The 17,170-nt window shown below is 37.2% G+C and overlaps 1 protein-coding gene and 1 pseudogene across 1 annotated transcript; one reads left to right on the top strand and one right to left on the bottom strand.

Moving 5' to 3' along the window:
- The first annotated feature begins 6,669 nt into the window (after positions 1-6,669).
- On the top strand, positions 6,670-7,852 carry LOC102882237 (olfactory receptor 5AU1). Its single transcript, XM_006918320.1, has one exon. It carries the CDS (start codon positions 6,852-6,854, stop codon positions 7,785-7,787), a length of 936 nt encoding a protein of 311 aa, XP_006918382.1. The 5' UTR covers positions 6,670-6,851; the 3' UTR covers positions 7,788-7,852.
- A 3,534-nt stretch (positions 7,853-11,386) lies between these two features.
- The window catches only part of LOC102886846, an 11,584-nt pseudogene continuing 5,800 nt past the window's right edge, over positions 11,387-17,170 (bottom strand).

The following is a 17,170-nucleotide window of genomic DNA, read 5'->3' as shown; positions in this document are numbered from 1 at the left end:
CTTATTTTCCCATAGTGTTCACCTTATACCTATCCTGGCATTCATTGTATGCGTGTAGAAGCCACATGTAACTGTGTGTTTAGCTCACCAGTTTTATGATTGAGAGGAATTGTACTTGAGAAACTCTATGTAAGGAACCACACCTGATGAGCTTTATCCATACCGGTACCTGATTTAGATGGTTGATTACTGTACTGGGATGTGACTTTTGGGGGTCTTGGGACAGGGTGAGTATATCTTACATGGAAGGTGGATGTGAACAAGTGAGGGCCAGAGGGTGGACTATGATAACTGATCTTCAAGATAGCCCCAATGAGTCTCATCTCACGGTATTAATGTCCTTGTGTAGCCCACCTCCACAATGAATAGGGCTGACCTATGTAACCAATAGGATTTTGCAGGAATTACAGTATGTCACTTCTGCAAAGTATGAGATAATGTTATTGATTTACACTGCTAAATTTGGGGATAATTTGTTGTGTGGTGAAGGGAACCAAAGTGTTGCCACCCTGAAGCTGCTTTTTGGGATATTGATTTTAAGCTGTTTATTAAGAAACAAAAGACTCAGAAAGAACCTTTGACCCTCCCACCTTTCCTGTCCAAGAGATTAAGACAGAAAATCCTGCTTCAGGAAGGAAACTTTAGGAAGTTTGCTTTAGCCTGAATAGCCTAATTTAAATTAAATATGGTAAATAAAAGGGCTTCAGGCAGGGGCCTGTTAGCTAAAATACCACCTGTATGCCTTGGTTTCTGAGTAGCAAGAATTTTCCTGCTATGTATGATCTCAACTACTTGTAAATCACCCACCCTCACTTTGGAAATCTAATGCCCCCATCCCCCCTTTTTTTCTTTGTCCAACAAATATGTCATCTATACACAATGTTGCCTCACTGTTTTTGGAATTTTCATGCTTATGTGAATTTCCCATGTGCATGTATTAAAAATTTGATTTTTTTCCTGATAATCTGTCTCTGTTAATTTAATTATTAGCCCAGTTAGAAGAACTTAGAAGGGGAGAGGAAAAATTTTGTTTTTTGCCCCTACAGTGGCAATAGATAACAAACGCAATTAATTTATTTAAATCTCATTATAAACTTATGGGTTTAAGCATATTTGATAAGACTTTTTAAAATCAAATATGATCATTAAATACTTAAGGATAGCTACTAATAGAGAGGAATAAGTAGAAGAAAAAATGTGCATTGAAAAGCAAAGAAAACTTAACTCAAAAGGAAAAAGGAACAGATTCAGAGGATGAGGGAGGGAAGCAAATTATAAAAAGTATGATAAATGGAAAAATCAAAGTGAGATGTAAAAATAAATTTAATGTATCAGTGAGCCCTGAAATTGTAACAAAAAAAGAAGAGGAAGAAGGAGAAGGAGAAGAGAAAGAAAAAGAAAAGAAAAAGAAAAAAGAAAAAAAGAATAAAGCCAAAGCCCCCCAAAATCTTACTTGTAAAAACAGATTTCTGATTGGTTAAAAGAGAAAATTCCAGATATATGCTGTTTATAAAAGCCACGCCTGAAACTTTGAGTGTTAGTTCCCAAGGTGACTTTATTGTGAAATAAACTAACAGACACAAATAATGGACACAAATTCCTGTGCTGTAAGTAAAAGATATGAGGAATTAACCGAATATAGTACCTGGCATAAGAAGAAGGCACAGCAGCACTTTATCAAGGTAACAATTATCCCTGGCTTTCAGATCCACACTAAGGCATCCAGCTGACTCTTATACTACCTGATTGGGGTGAGGATCCCACCTCATTCTTCTCAAAGTTGCCTTTCACGAGTTTTGTTTGATTTCTGCCTAGCCCATTCCAGCTCTTCTGATAAAGCCTCAAAATATTCCTGAATGTTTACACCATGACGAGGTACATCTGAAATCAATTTTCCAGGCGTATCATCCTAGAAGACCCGGATTTCAAGTCTGCTTGGGGAAATTCTGCAAACAAAATGGCAAAGAAAAGTCAAAAATAAAGGTTGAACAGTAAAGAGATGGGAAAAGATATATCACGTTAAAAGTATTAAAAATAAAGCTGTAGTGACAGTATTAATATGAGACAAAGTATATTTCAGATCAAAAAAGATTAGCAGGCCTAAAGAAGGTCATTTTACAATGATAAATGGATAAATTTATCAAGAGGACTGACAAGAAAAAAAATTCTGAGATGTTCTAAATTAAAATTATGGCGGCTGGGGAGTGAGAGAAACAGACAGAACGGTTAGTCTGTTAATAGCTGTGGACCAGCTCTGACCAAAGGCTGTGGTATGCATCTGTAGGAATTTAGGATTCCCTTTCAGTTGGCTATTTCTGTGATTATCCAAAAGAGAGAATAGCCAAGGGCCATAAAACCCCACGGCAGAGACATAGCCTCCGCTTCTTATTTACACAGGAACTTTCCAATCTGCTGACCACAGCTAATCCACAGGAGCGGACACTTCTTCCTTGTAGACTCTGCTGCACTGATCCCAGAACTAGCCCCGCTTCACCTTCTCCCGTCCCCTTTGTCTATAGCTAGTGTAGATTCTTTCACAAGTGCTTACATCTTTCTCCCCGCCACCACGCCTGATGTATAAAAATGCTTGCAAAACTCCCAGACAATGGACATGTTGTCTTCTGCCTAGCCATGTTCCTGGTGGTGGTTTAGACTCTGTGCCCCAAGACCAGACTTTTTTGCTAGCAATGGCTTGTGAAAAGACTTTCAGCCATGGAAGTTAAATTTTTTTGTTTAACAGGACACAGCAATCTTAAATGTTTATGTACCTAATAACGGAAATTCAAAATACACAAAGCAAAAACCAAAGAACTACAAGGAGAATCAAACGAATTCACAGTTGCAGCTAGAGATTTCAATATATTCCCCTTTCAATGCTTGATAGAACAAGTAGGCAGAACAATAGAAAGAATACGGTAGATATGAACACTAACAAGCAACTTGACCTAATTAACAATTATAGACCGTGCGACGTGACAACAGCAGAATATACATTCTTTTCAAGTGGACATAGAACATTCACCAATATTCTGGGCCATAAAACAAGTTCTAATAACTTTGAAAGCATTCAATTCACACAAAACACGTTCTCTGACCACGTGCTATTAAATTGGAAATCAATAACAGAAAAATCCCTAGAAAATCCTCAAATATTTGGAAATGAAATCACATACCTCTAATTTTACTATGACCTTGATGGGCAGAGAAGCCCTTGGGTGTTATCTAGGTCACACTCTATATTGGGTAACTAGGATAGAAGAAAGAAAACCTAAAAACTTGGTTTTCCGTTGTAGAGGAAATATAGATAATAATCACCTAAGAGTTAAGTTTGGAGTTAAGGTAGAGCAGTCCTTTGGGGCTAATAAATCAGCATATTGGCAGGGATCTGGTGTGAACCCATTTCCTTCACTCCCAGTTTCCCATCACCTGATTCCTCAGGGGTAGAGACTCTTGGAGATGCTAATAACTTTGCAAACACATTAATGGGTCTACAAGGGGCCAATTATTCTTACTTCCTCAACTCTGTCTCCAATGTACCCATCATCCCCACCCCCAGCTGTGAGCTGATGGGCTGCCCAGGGGAAAAGATGACTCTGGGTGTCTCCTGCCGGGATGGGATCAGTTATGAGGACCACAGGGAGTGGGACTACCTCACACCTGATTCCAAGACTCAGTCCGTGGACCCAATGAGTCTAGCTTTCTCTTCACTGTTTTTCTACTGAAGGCTTGTGTTCTGAACCCCAGAGCAACAGCTCTACCATCAAGTAATGTGCCGCCCTAGAATTAAACGTTTTGGTTGAGAACATCTCAAGCAACTTTGAAGTAGGAAATTATCAAGTGTTTGATTATCATCAGGTAATACTCAGATTTCTGGAAATCGTTAACTACTGACACATATTCTGGAAGGAAGAAAATGTCCAGGACAACCATTCTACCTATAGACTGATTTTCCAGGGAATGCAGAATCCTAGCAAGTTGACAAAAGATATTTATATGTGGCTCAGGAAGATTTGTGTGCTCCTGCAGGTACCCTACGGTTTAGTGTTTCTCAAAGTGTGGTTCAGAGACCACCTGTTTCAGAATCACCTGATTTGGGGGACCTAGTTCTAGACTTATTTGAGTAAATTTTCTGAAGTTGGGACCTGGAATTTGCACATATAACAAGCTTCTTCAGTGGACCTTGGACAGGGCACCTTAATGTTTAAAACCATTATTTGGGATCCCTGTTGCTCAAAGGGACACTAGTTACTTCCTCTGGCTGTCTGCTCTCCATATGCACCCCCACTCCATATCTCAGGGAGGAGATGAAGAATCAGGTATAAATAAAGCCCCTTGCCTACTCTTCTCTCATCTATAGGCCCCAAGGAGCTACTCTTACTCCTAGATACTCCACTCCCCAATCCATTTTCATATGAGACTACCCTTAAGTTTTCTTCCAAGTTTTTATTCACAGGTACAAACTGCAGCCAACAGAAATAGTAGTTATTCCAGCATGTTTTGAAAAACTGTGAGAAATGTTAGTTTCTCTACAATTCCTTGCTTGACTAACTCTCTAATCCTGAATAATTTTGAATTTTGTACAGAACGGAGAATAGGGATGAGAGAGGACGGGAGAGGAGAAGGGAAAGATTGGATTGAAAGCAAGTAATAAATCTGGAGGCTCTGATCAGCTATCCACTGTATTACCCACCACCCTATCCTATCTCATCTTCACCTCCTCACCTCATCTTCACTATCTTAAGCATTGGCCCCATTTCTTCTTTTCTCTGCTTCTGTCCATTCCTTTAATCAGAGAGATACTTGCAGACCCATTCATTGCCTACATTGAAACAGCCTGTTGAGGAAAGAAGATGTGAAACTGGATCTCAAGAAGTTCTACTCCACTCTTAACCGTTTCTCAACTTCCTTGAAGTTTCTGTAAGTTATTCCATACTGGGATTTTTATAGCCATTTCTCTGAAGTCCTTGTAATTTGCCTTGAAGCTGAGTTGGCTTTTGACACCATTGGGGCCAATTTGTAACCCAAATCTAGAGCTGTCCACATCCCTGCAATAATGGGTTTATTATAAGCCAAGCAGCTGTCAGGTTACGAATAGCTGAATGGTACATCTCAGGGACAGCAAATAAATCACGAACTTATGCTCTGTGCGCTCTAAAAGGAGTTACCAATGCCCTGTGTTCCAATTTACACTCATGTTTATGTTACCTCTCTGGGCATTAGAATGCTTTTTTCTTGCCATTCAGTGTTCTAGCAATGGCCACAGTGCCTTCATTACCTACTTGACAGCTAAAATTGGTTATCTATACGTACAATCTTCTCTTGACCTGGCAATTTGCTGATTCTGGAAACTCTGCCAGTGGGATAAGCTAACACCTTTGTCTCTTCGATATAGCTTTCTTCTCTGGAATCCACCTAACATTTTTCACAGCTGTGTGATTCATTTACTCTCATCAGAGCAAGAGGAAGGGGCTCACTTTTGCCCTTTTCCATTCTACCTCAGTCACATCTGCTGACTTCAAAGTCTTCACAACTGAGGGTCCTCACCAAAGAGCACAGTGTACTTCAGGGGTTCCCAAATCCCAGGGCCGCAGACCAGTACTGGTCAGTGGCCTGTTAGGAGCCCAGCCACACAGCAGGAGGTGCGGCTCCAGAACCCAGGGGTAATTCAGAAACTTGGGTGGCAGAGCGTGAAATGGAACAGAGGGACGAATGGTGCTTAGGTGATGCAGCCATGACCTTGTTCATTTCCTGAAGAGGCATTTTTACAAATCCCCAGTCCAGGGGCAGGGCTATTTTTCCCCTCTGGCCCCAGTGGCCCTTGAGTCCAGAATGATTCCATTCATTGGAAATGACTAGTACTTTTGTGAAGAAACGGAGGGCTCTTGCACCTTGGCTGATGCTCTTGAGTGCAAGGTCTTTTTGCTCTTTACAGCCCTACTCCATCCCCATCTCTCCATATCCCCAGCCTTGATCACCTTTTGAACCTACAGTAGTGCTGGATTTGCGCCAAGTTCACAGAGCAATTTTATTGCTGAGGCAACGAACTACCTTCAACTCCTCCAGAATATTCAGGATCCTTTGAAGGCCCATTTAGTCACTCTTGCTTAGTACATGTCCCTGTATTGTTTGATGATACATTGCTTCCAAATCTTGTTGTTGTTTCATTTTATTGATCATGTTTAGTCTATCTCTCCAACAAGAATAATCAAAGTTGACATTCTCTGAAATTTCTCAGTGTGCCAGGCTTTGTTTGAGTGCTTTAAATAGATTAACTCGTTAAATTTTTACAGTCTTTTGAGATAAATACTCTTATCCCTATTTTACAGATGAGAAAACTGAAAGTCAGAAAGATCAAGTACCATTCCCAAGGTTTCACAAGTTAGTGGTGAGATCCCATCTTGGAACCTTGACAGTCTGATATCAGAGCCTGTGTGCTTAAACACGTAATATACTGTCTCTAGAATATAAACTTTCTGAGGTCAGACACTCTTGAATTCCTGACAGGGGGAAGACACAGCTAAGCCTATGGAAGACTGTCAATATATATTTGGCAAGTAACTATTTCATTATTTAGAATCATTTAACATCCTCGAGAAACCAAATTGTGTATGTTTCTTTATGTTTCTTTTATATTTTTCCATTGCTGCTCAAGTAATGCTTCCTAACTAACCAATCAACCAAGTAGAGAAGACTTCTCTATGACAGAGTTCCATCCACAAAGCCAGACTTCCTCAGCCAGACCAATCTTCGGAAGGCTGTTCTCAGGGCAAAACTAAACCCCGTGAGAGCCCCCAGGTGTTTCACTTCATTTCCTGTTGCCCCTCTTTCCACACCCAGAGCACTGGAGAAATATGGAAGGGGCAAACCTGAGCCAAGGGACTGAATTTGAGCTCTTGGGCCTCACCAGCGAGCCTCAGCTGCAGATACTGCTTTTTGTGGTGTTCTTGGGCATGTACGCCATCATCCTGTTGGGAAATCTGATCATGTTCCTTCTGATCCACGTGAGTGTCACTCTGCACACACCCATGTACACCCTCCTGAAGAGCCTCTCCTTCTTGGATTTCTGCTACTCCTCCACGGTTGTCCCCCAGACACTGGTGAACTTATTAGCCAAGAGGAAGGTAATCTCTTATCTTGGCTGCATGGCCCAGATGTTCTTCTATGCAGGTTTTGCCACTAGTGAGTGCTATCTCATTGCTGCCATGGCCTATGACCGCTATGCTGCTATCTGTAACCCCCTGCTCTATGCTGTGACCATGTCTCCTAAGGTCTGTCTCTCTCTGATTGTGGTGTCCTACTGTGTAGGATTCCTCAATTCCCTTATCCACACAAGCTGTATCTTCAGTCTGAAATTCTGTGGTGCTCACGTAGTCACTCACTTCTTCTGTGATGGACCGCCTATCTTGTCTCTGTCTTGTGTGGACACCTCACTGTGTGAGATCCTACTCTTCATTTTTGCTGGTTTCAACCTTTCAAGCTGCACCCTCATCATCTTGATCTCCTATCTCTTAATTCTCGTCACCATACTGAGGATGAACTCAGCCCAGGGCCGGTTCAAGGCCTTTTCCACCTGTGCTTCCCACCTCACTGTCGTGTGCCTCTTCTATGGCACAACACTGTTTACATACCTGCGGCCCAGGTCCAGCTACTCCCTGGCTCAAGACCGCAGGGTTGCTGTGATCTACACGGTGGCGATCCCAGTGCTGAACCCCCTTATCTACTCTTTGAGAAACAAGGATGTGAAGGAAGCTTTAAGAAAGATTTGGGGCAGGAGAATAATGGAATGATCTTCTCAACTCAGTACCACATATCTTAGGAAGCCAAGGGAAATTTACCTTCTGTGGCGCTAACTTGAGCACATTCCCATGCTCGCCCGGTGAACAGGCATGCTCTCTGGTCTGCAGGCGCCTCTGCACCAACCTGCCAACCTGCCATAGAAAGAGTTGGTGGCATCATGGAGACTAGAAAGAAGTGAGAAGGGAGTGTCTGCTTGTTATGTAATTGGACCCATTGGCAAGATTTAGTCATGCCTTTGTTCAGATGCTCATTTCTATCTCCATGTTTGTGAATATTTTGTTCTATTATTAGAAACTGACATTTATATTCTTTATAATAAAGTTCTCCCCTTAACTAAATTGAAAACCTCAACTGCTTGGGGAAATCTTCCCCATTCTTTATAATCTCTTCTTTGTAAAAACTGACTCGTTGGCTTAAAAAAAAAATTTCTTTGATTGTTTATTTGAATGATACTATAAAAACAACTTCAAAAATTCACATGATGTTTTATTGTCTTTATTGACTTTTTCCCTGGCCAAATAACCACTTGGTCACTTTCAAACTGGATAAACTTGGGCAAATACTTAACTTTTTCTGAGTCACAGATGTCTCATCTTTTAACTGGTGTGAGTTTTCAATTAAGTACTCAGTTAGATATTGTAGGTAAATTCCTCTGTATGTAGTAGTCATTTGTAAGTCATTCAAGCCTTTTCTTTTATTCCAGCACCCCCGAGTTCTCTCACAAAGTGAGAGAGAGGAGGACATATTCTACCTTTCCCAAAGACTTGCTGTTCCTGCTAGTGTTCTCTTCTTGGTAATTCGTAAGTTGAGATTGAATTAAATTAAACATTTTTAAGTAAGAAGAATCACATAGAGGGAACTCGATCAAGCATGATACTCCTGGACTCTCTATCCTCATTGATAAGCTTGAGAAAAATAAACCAGGCATGCTCGGCTAGTCCCCTCACAAGGAAAGACCTGCCCCAGCTCAGTGCATCCATGACTGGGTCAGCAAAGTCTGCCTAACTCTGGAATTTGGTGTCATAAAGACCATTTTCCCACAAATACAATTCATATGCTCTAATCTAGCCTTTAATAGTAGCACAATCGATATTTTTTTCTCTCCATCTGATTGTTTTGCCCTTTTCCTAAATTGTTCAGAATCAGGATGGAAAAGAATGGCGCTATATAGCAACACACCCAGACAAAGATCCTGATATTAAACTTAGTGCTGAATTTTAATGGAAATTTCTCCTTTTATTACAGAGTTTACTGTTAGCCTTTAATAATTAGTGTTATTCATATTTAAGTATAGTGATTTCTCTTTTGGTACTGATTAGAGATTATAGCTGATAAGGATGTGGACTCTAGAGCAATACTACCTTGATTCAAATCCTAGCTCTATTATTTCCTGTATGTGTGATGTTATATAACCTCTCTGATTTTCAGTTTTCTCTTTTGTAGAATAGGGATAATATTAATGATAGCAGTACAGTTGTTGCTAGGAGAATTAAGTAAGTTAAGGCAAGCAAAAACACTTAGAACAAATGTCTGACACATATCAAGCACTTAATAAACATTAGCTGTTATTATTGGAAATGGCTGCTGACTCTATCAAATGTCTTTTCAGTAACTCTTGATATAATCATGTGATCTTTATAATGTTCCCATGGTAAATTGAAGACCTAGGTTTCCTAATGTTAAACCATTTTTGTTTCCTGGAATCCTATCTGGTCATGAAATGATTTTTCTTTTAATAGACCATTGGACTTGATTTGTAAAGACTTTATTTAGAGTCTTGGCATCTATAATCAAAGATAAAATTGGCCTGTGATCTTTTTGTATTATTTTTATTGTGTTTTAATATTAAGGGTGAACTAGTTTTATAGAATGTATTTAAGTTCTTTCTTCCTTTTCTATAGTGTAGAATAATTTAAATAAAATAAAAATATCTATCCTTTTAAAATGCTATAAAGCCATCTGAGACTGATTCTTTTTTAAAAGGTAGCTCTTTAATTACCTTTCCACGTTCTTGTATGATTTTTGGTTTCATTTTAGTTTTTTCCCCCTGCTTATTAAGTCAATTTAATCCTTTGTATTTTGCTTAAAAATTATTTTCTCCCTCTAGATTTGCAAATTTATTGCCATGAGTCACACATAATACTCTCTTATAATTTTTGTATTTGTTCTCTAGGTCAGCACCATCTGCACTGGGACCCCTCTAGGCCTCTCCAAATAGTTCATTCCATTTTTAGGGCAATGTAAAAAAAAGTATCCTCTTTCGTAATATGAGGGAGATAGATTAAGTGGTTTGTAAGGGTCTTCTGGACTCTAACATTTTATGAGATGAGCATTTGAAGAAAGGCAGTGTTGAGGAATGATTTAACACGTATGCTAAAGCGCTAGACTGCCTAGATTCCAGTCCCAGCTCTGTCACTCACTGGCCATGTAACTTTTTTTTACCTCTCTGTGCTATAGCTTTTTTTCATCTGTGAAATAGAGATAACAATAAAACCTTTCTCAGGTATGGAACTGTTGTGAAAATTAAATGACATAATATCTAAAACAGTACCTGACACACAGTAACTCTTTTGTATTAGCTACTTTTATTTCTTTTGTTTATATCTGTGGTTCTAATTGCCTTGTACATTCTTCATAATTTTGTTTTGTTTTCCTTAGTAATGCTTGACAGAGGACTTTATCATCTTTTTAAAATTTTCAAATTTGTGGGTTTTCTTATTTCTATAATGTATCAGTTTCCCATTTTAAAACATTTATACTTTTTTTAAACTTATGAATCGTTTATTTCTGAAATTTTCCATTTAATGTTTTTAGACCATTGGTAACTGAAACTGCTGAAAGCCAAACCAGATAAGTGGGGGACTATTGTACTGAATCCATGCTAACTACTATTTAACTGTATTAACACCACACCAATGTAAAAATATTTTAAGACAAATTTAAAACACATGCGTTTAACTTTATTTATCATTGTTATCTAAAGCTTGATTTTATAAAACACAAAAGGACATTTTTAAGAGTTCTATGTTACAGGAATTTAAACAGTAGAAATATTGATAGCTTAGTAGGTTTGTTATATAAATTAAAATCAAATAATTGGAAATTTTTTCAATATGGAAATTATACAAATGAAATAAATGGCAAAAAGACTAAACAGCAGTACTTCATTATTTATGGATTATCATTTTCTGACCTAAACAAAGATTCTGAATATTTAGACTTCTTTTGCTGTGTTTTATATTTAAATGTTTCCCTACCTATATTCTGAGTCAAGCTACTGGACCAAATAGTCTGATTTAGGAAGGCATTTAGCTTTATAGTGAAAGTTTTTCAGTCTACAGCCACCACCTTCAAAGGAATTGACATTGCAGTGCTGATGTAATCTTCCGATTCCTTTTTGAATAGTGTGCAATAAATTATGTCAATCTTATGGAAGCCAAACAGGTACCAAAAAATGGAACAGTTATGCGCAGTTCAGTAAAGTATAATGTTGTTTTCCCCATCTAAAAATTAACCAACAAAATAAAACGTATCAATTATAGTTGACTTGGTTTCAGGAAAACCACATTTGAGAATTACATTATTGTTCTCATCTCTTCGAGTCACTGACAGGGATTTTGTAGGCCCCCATGTTATTTACTTTGTGGTTTATAGTAGTGAATGAATGAAGACGGATTTCCTCAAAACTGGTGATGAACTGTGGTCTCAACTCTCCAATTTTTCAAGTGTAACCAAATCTTTGTATAAATCAGTAGATCAAATGAACAAGAAACTTACAACAGTGGCAGAAATATCACTGTGGTTGTGTTCTCTCTGATCACAGGAAGGATTTCATCTTGGATAGCTTCTTGAGACTTCTCTCTGGGTGTACTTTCTCTTTGGCAGTCTTGTCACACTCAATATCAAACTGGAATCTCTCAAGGACCTCACCACTTTCAATATTTGAGACGACTCCCTCCAGTTTTCTGAACTGAACAATTAATTGTATAAGCAATCTTTTAGTAGTTCCACCACATTATTTAGTTATTTTATGAACTCAGGATCAGTAGTTACATGCAAGGTGAGTTCATGTTTCTGCACGTGAGTACCGGTTTCAGATGGTTATATGCCACACGGATAAAGAACGCTGTTGATGCCAAATGAGAAGAACTCAACAAGGATCTTGGCGTTCCCGCGCAGGTTGGTCCCTTGCTCCCGAGAGAGCTGTAGCGCCACGGCCAGGAACCAAACGGGAAGGGGCGCGCACCACTCACTCGGGACGACAGCGGGAGCTCCAGAACAACTGCCTGCCACGGGTTTCAAAAGTAACCAGGCAGCACCAGTTTCTCATTTTATTAATTTCAGACTTTCTTTATTGATTCCTTCTTTCTCAAGTTGCTATTAAATACTGAAAATCTACAAAAGAATATTTTTAACGTATTTCGGTCTGTTATATATTTTAAAAAATATAACTTATTTTCTTTATTAGGCTTTTTAAGTTCCGTGAAAAACCTTCTTGGAATTTTGATTGGAATTATACTGAATGCATATATAAGTTTGGGAGAGTTCAAATCTTTATGATATGTCTGGGAAGCTGTTTCCACTTTTTCCTTCTAAAGTCCTCATTCTCTCATCCTCAAAGTCCTTTTGGAACTTTGGCCAGCCTTTGTTGTCTGTCTTAGCCTAAGTGGTCACTTTGGAATTTGTATTATTATCTGAGTTGACAGAGGTTTTTTTTTTTTTTTTTAAGGAAAATAAATGCTTAAAATAGTGCGCTAAATTGGTTATGACTTTTGTCAACCTTTCCTTTTGGTTCTTGTAAAATTCCCTCATGCTTAGAGCCTATATAGAAAAATTTCATACTCAATGTGAGAATCCTAATGACAGTGTCTGTGGTATGGCTCTCTAGCAGACTCAAAACTTGCAATTGATTGGGAACACTCGCCTCACCTGGATGACCATTTCCACCTAATATACCTGGAAACTTGCCTCCGGGTTAGCTTCGACTTGATATCTATTCTGCTTTCTGGAGTCACAGAGGTCTTTATACATGGCGATCACTTTCATTTCCCCAAGCGTTCTCTTTAGGCTAAACAATCATTAGATCAGTGTTTTTCAATGTGTGATTGTTGGATCTTTTGCTTCAGAATCAACTTAACACCTTTAAAAGAGAGAGAAAATTCCTGAGTCCTATCCCCTAAAAAATGAGTCTGTGTCTCTCAGGGTGAGGCCCCAGAATTTGCACTTTTAATTAGTTTACCAGGGGATTCCCTGGTATGCACACTTATGTTTTTGGACCATTGCACTAAACTCAAAGAGTCAAGGGACCATGTCACTCTTGTCCATCACTATAATCCTCACACTTGGAATGTAGAGTTTAATAATTCTTGAATGAATGAATGAATGAATGAACTCTGGAAATCAGTTTTGATTATTCCTTTAGAAATCATGTCCCTTTTATCTTAGGGCAGTAGTGCTCAAATCTTTTAGTTTCAGGATGCCAAGAAGTTGCCTTAGAAAATCCTAAAAAACATAAGACTATACAAATACATTTTCTATTACACAAGACCATATAAACACATCAGCCATTAAAGTGATGATATCATCATACTTCTTACAGCCTCTGGAAAACTCCTCTGTGTATTCATCAGAGAATGAGAATGAAAAAGGGGGGATAAATCTTATCATTATGAAAATAGTTTTGACCTTCCGAACTTCCTGAAAGGACTACCCTTTGTGAACCACCACTCAAGGGGCTGTTTTGGCCACAGAGGTAGCATGCCATAGTGGTTAAGTGCATGAACTCTAGAGTAAGAGCTCCAGGATATGAACCAGCTCTTTCACCTACTAGCTGTGTGATATTAATGTGCGACATTACTTAACCTTCCTGTGCTTCATTTCCCTTATCTGTAGCACAGGGATAAGAGTGCCTGCTTTTTAGGAATGTGCGAGGGCTCCCTTTTCTCCATATCTTCTCCAACATTTGTTATTTCTTGTCTTATTGATAATAGCCATTCTAACAGGTGTGAGGTGGTATCTCATTGTGGTTTTGATTTGTATTTCCCTTATAATTATATGTCATATATCTGTTGGCCCTTTTTTATGAAAACAAGCCACATTTGCAGCCCATCTATCCTGCAGGCCAGTGGCCAGCTATAGTCAGAGGTCACAGGTTTGGACAATGGTTTTCTAATTCCTTCTCTGAATTTTTAAAAACTTCCCTGGCACTGTTTGTTACAATCTATTACAAAATCAACTTCTAGTCTGTACCTCTTAATATGATTTTGTTGCATCCTCATTTTCTTTTCTTTGCTTGCCTTTCCCTTTTTGAAAGGTACTTCTCCCGTACAGTATATCTTTGACTCAGTTATCTATGCAAGAGATTTTTTTCTTTCTCTCAAAATATTCTCTTCCTCCTTCATTTTAATAGTTTCCAGATTCTCTCTCTTTTTTTTTTTATGAGGCACAGCTCTTTTGATTTATTAATTTGCTTTCTGCCATGGGTCTTATCCTTGTTATAATGCCCACACACTCCTACCTGTCTCCTTGCCTCCATCAGCCACCACCAGCACCCTACCTCCCAGTTTCTAGATTTTTCGATGTTATTTACTTTTAAAACTCTATCTTCCAATTTTTCCTCAACTAAAGATTTCATTTTACAAGTGAGAAGAGTTTTGGGCTCAATATAAGGAAAACCTTTAAAAAATATTTAAAACCCAGATTAGAAAGTTAATATGTAGTTAATATAGAGAGAGAGGAATTTTGAAAAAATGTACTTTTTAAAAAATAAATAAAATTCAGCTATAATCACCCCACTGAAATATAATATGTTGGCATATATGCTTCTAGTAGGTTTTGTTTCCTTTGCAATAGATGTATTTTTACAATGAAACTGAGATCATTCAAATACACTGTTTGGGTTTAATAATATACAAATACATGATGAATAATCTTTTATTTCATTAAATATTTTTCTACAGCATGTTTTAAAAAGGACTCAAGTAATCCAGGATTATTGCAGTATAAATAGAACATTAGTCCTTAATGACCACCCATTGATAACCAGAATAATTTGATATGTATCCTTCTACATCTTTTTCTAAGCTTACGTTTCTAGAAAAAAACAAAATCAAGTATACCTATTATTTTGTAATGTGCTTTTAAAAATTGTGATAAAATTCACATAATGTAAAATTCTAACCATGTTAACTATTTTAAAGTTTATAATTTGGTGACATTTAGTATGTTCACGATGGTGTGCAACCATCACCACACATTCTAGAACATTTTCAGCATTGCAAAAGGAAACTGCATAGCCATTAAAGCAGTCACTCCCTATTCTTTCCTTACCCTGGCCCCTGGTAACCACTAATATGCTTTCTGTTTCTATGGACTTGCCTATTCTGAATATTTCAGATAAATGGAATCATACAACATGTGGCCTTTTGTGTCTGGCTTCTTTCACCTAAGTGAAAGGGTTCATCCATGTTGAAGCATGGTAGAATAAGAAATATTCCATCATATTGCTATATACCATATTTTGTTTATCCATTCATTTGTTGATGGGCATTGGAGTTGCTTTCACCTTTTGGCAACTGTGAATTAGTGCTGCTACGAACATTAATTTGCAATTTTTTTGTTTGAACATCTATTTGTTATATACCTATGAATGAGAATGCTGGATCAGATGGTATTTCTATGTTTAGCCTATTGAGGAAACTCCAAGTTATTTTCCACAGTGGCATTTTACATTCCTTCCAGCAACACATGAGAGTTCCAATTTTTCTGCATCCTTGCAAACACTTGTTATTTTCTGTTTGTTGTTGTTTTTATAGCTGTCCTAGTAGGTAATGGTATGTGGTATCTCATTGTGTTTTCAAATTGCATTTCCCTAATGACTAAAGATGCTCAACATCATTTTCATGTGCTTATTGGTCATTTGTAAATCTTCTTTGGGGGAAATGTCAATTCAAGTGTTTTGCCCATTTTTAGTTGGATATAATGTGCTTTTTTTTACTTAGAAATATACCATGGACATCTTTTACTCTATCATTTTTAAGCCAGTGTAATGTAGTATGATATTTCATTTTCTAGGTTTATTATACTTTAAAAATCAGTTACATTACTGTTATTTAGACTGTTTGCACTTTTAAACTTTTTAAGTTAATGCTGTAATAAACATTTTAATAGGTAACTCCTTACACATATCCAAGAGTATTCCTGAGAAAAATTCTTTGAAGCAGAATTGCTGAGCCAATTCTTAACTTGTTGATACAAATGATAAATTGCTTTCCATTATGGTTGTACCAATTTAAAGTTATATTAGAGGTATTGGAATGTTACTATTTCTTTGAATACTCATCAACCATGGGTTTTATGCATTTAAAAACATTAATAATGTGATTGGCACATAATGACATCTTTTCATTTTAAATTGCATTTACTTAATTACTATAAATATAAATCATCTTTCATAGGTTTATTGGCCATTTAAATTTCTTTCTTTCTGGCAAATTGGCTGTTTTATCTTTATCAATCTTTCCACCTTTTTTTAAATATTAATACTAACAATCTTTTAGCTCTATATTGCTCTCTGTCATCTTTAACTTTTCATCTGAACTTTACCTTTATTTGTTGTGATTTTTTATGGATAGAAAGTTTTAATTTTTCAATGTAAAATAAATCTTTTTTTTATATTTATACTTAGAAAGATCTCATCTGCCCCAGATTATATAAATATTTGCCTAATTTCTTCTCATATTTTTATGGTTTTGATTTTTTTCCATTTAAGTCTTTAATTATGGAGAATTAATTTCGGTGTTTGATGTATGTTAGAAGTTTAACTTAATTTATTTGCAAATAGTTATATAGTTGTTCCAACATCATTTATAGAAAAAAAAATCAACATATGCAATGGAATATTACTCAGCCATAGAAAAGAATGAAATCTTGCCATTTGTGACAACATGGATGGACCTGCAAGGTATTATGCTAAGTGAAATAAGTCAAACTGAGAAAAACAAATACTGTATAATCTTATTTATATGTGAAATCTAAAGAACAAAATAAACAAACAAAACAGAAACAGACTCAGATACAGAGAACAAACTTATGGTTGCCAGATGGGAAGGGGATTGGGGAGCTGGGTGAAATATTTGAAGAAATTATGAAGTATAAATTGGTAGTTACAAAATAGTTAAGGGGACATAAGGTACAGCATAGAATACAGCAAATAATATTGTAATGATTATGCATAGTGCCAGATAGGTACTAGATTTATCAGGGGGGTTACTTCATAAGTTATCTAAATGTCTTATCGCTATGCTATACACCTGAAACTAATATAAAATAATATTAAATGTCAACCACAATTGAAAAAAATAGTCACAAGGAT

This window comes from Pteropus alecto, unplaced genomic scaffold, assembly GCF_000325575.1.
Source record: "Pteropus alecto unplaced genomic scaffold, ASM32557v1 scaffold1197, whole genome shotgun sequence".
In the NCBI taxonomy this organism is placed as follows: domain Eukaryota; kingdom Metazoa; phylum Chordata; class Mammalia; order Chiroptera; family Pteropodidae; genus Pteropus; species Pteropus alecto.
This window is presented reverse-complemented; position numbering and strand designations above follow the sequence as displayed.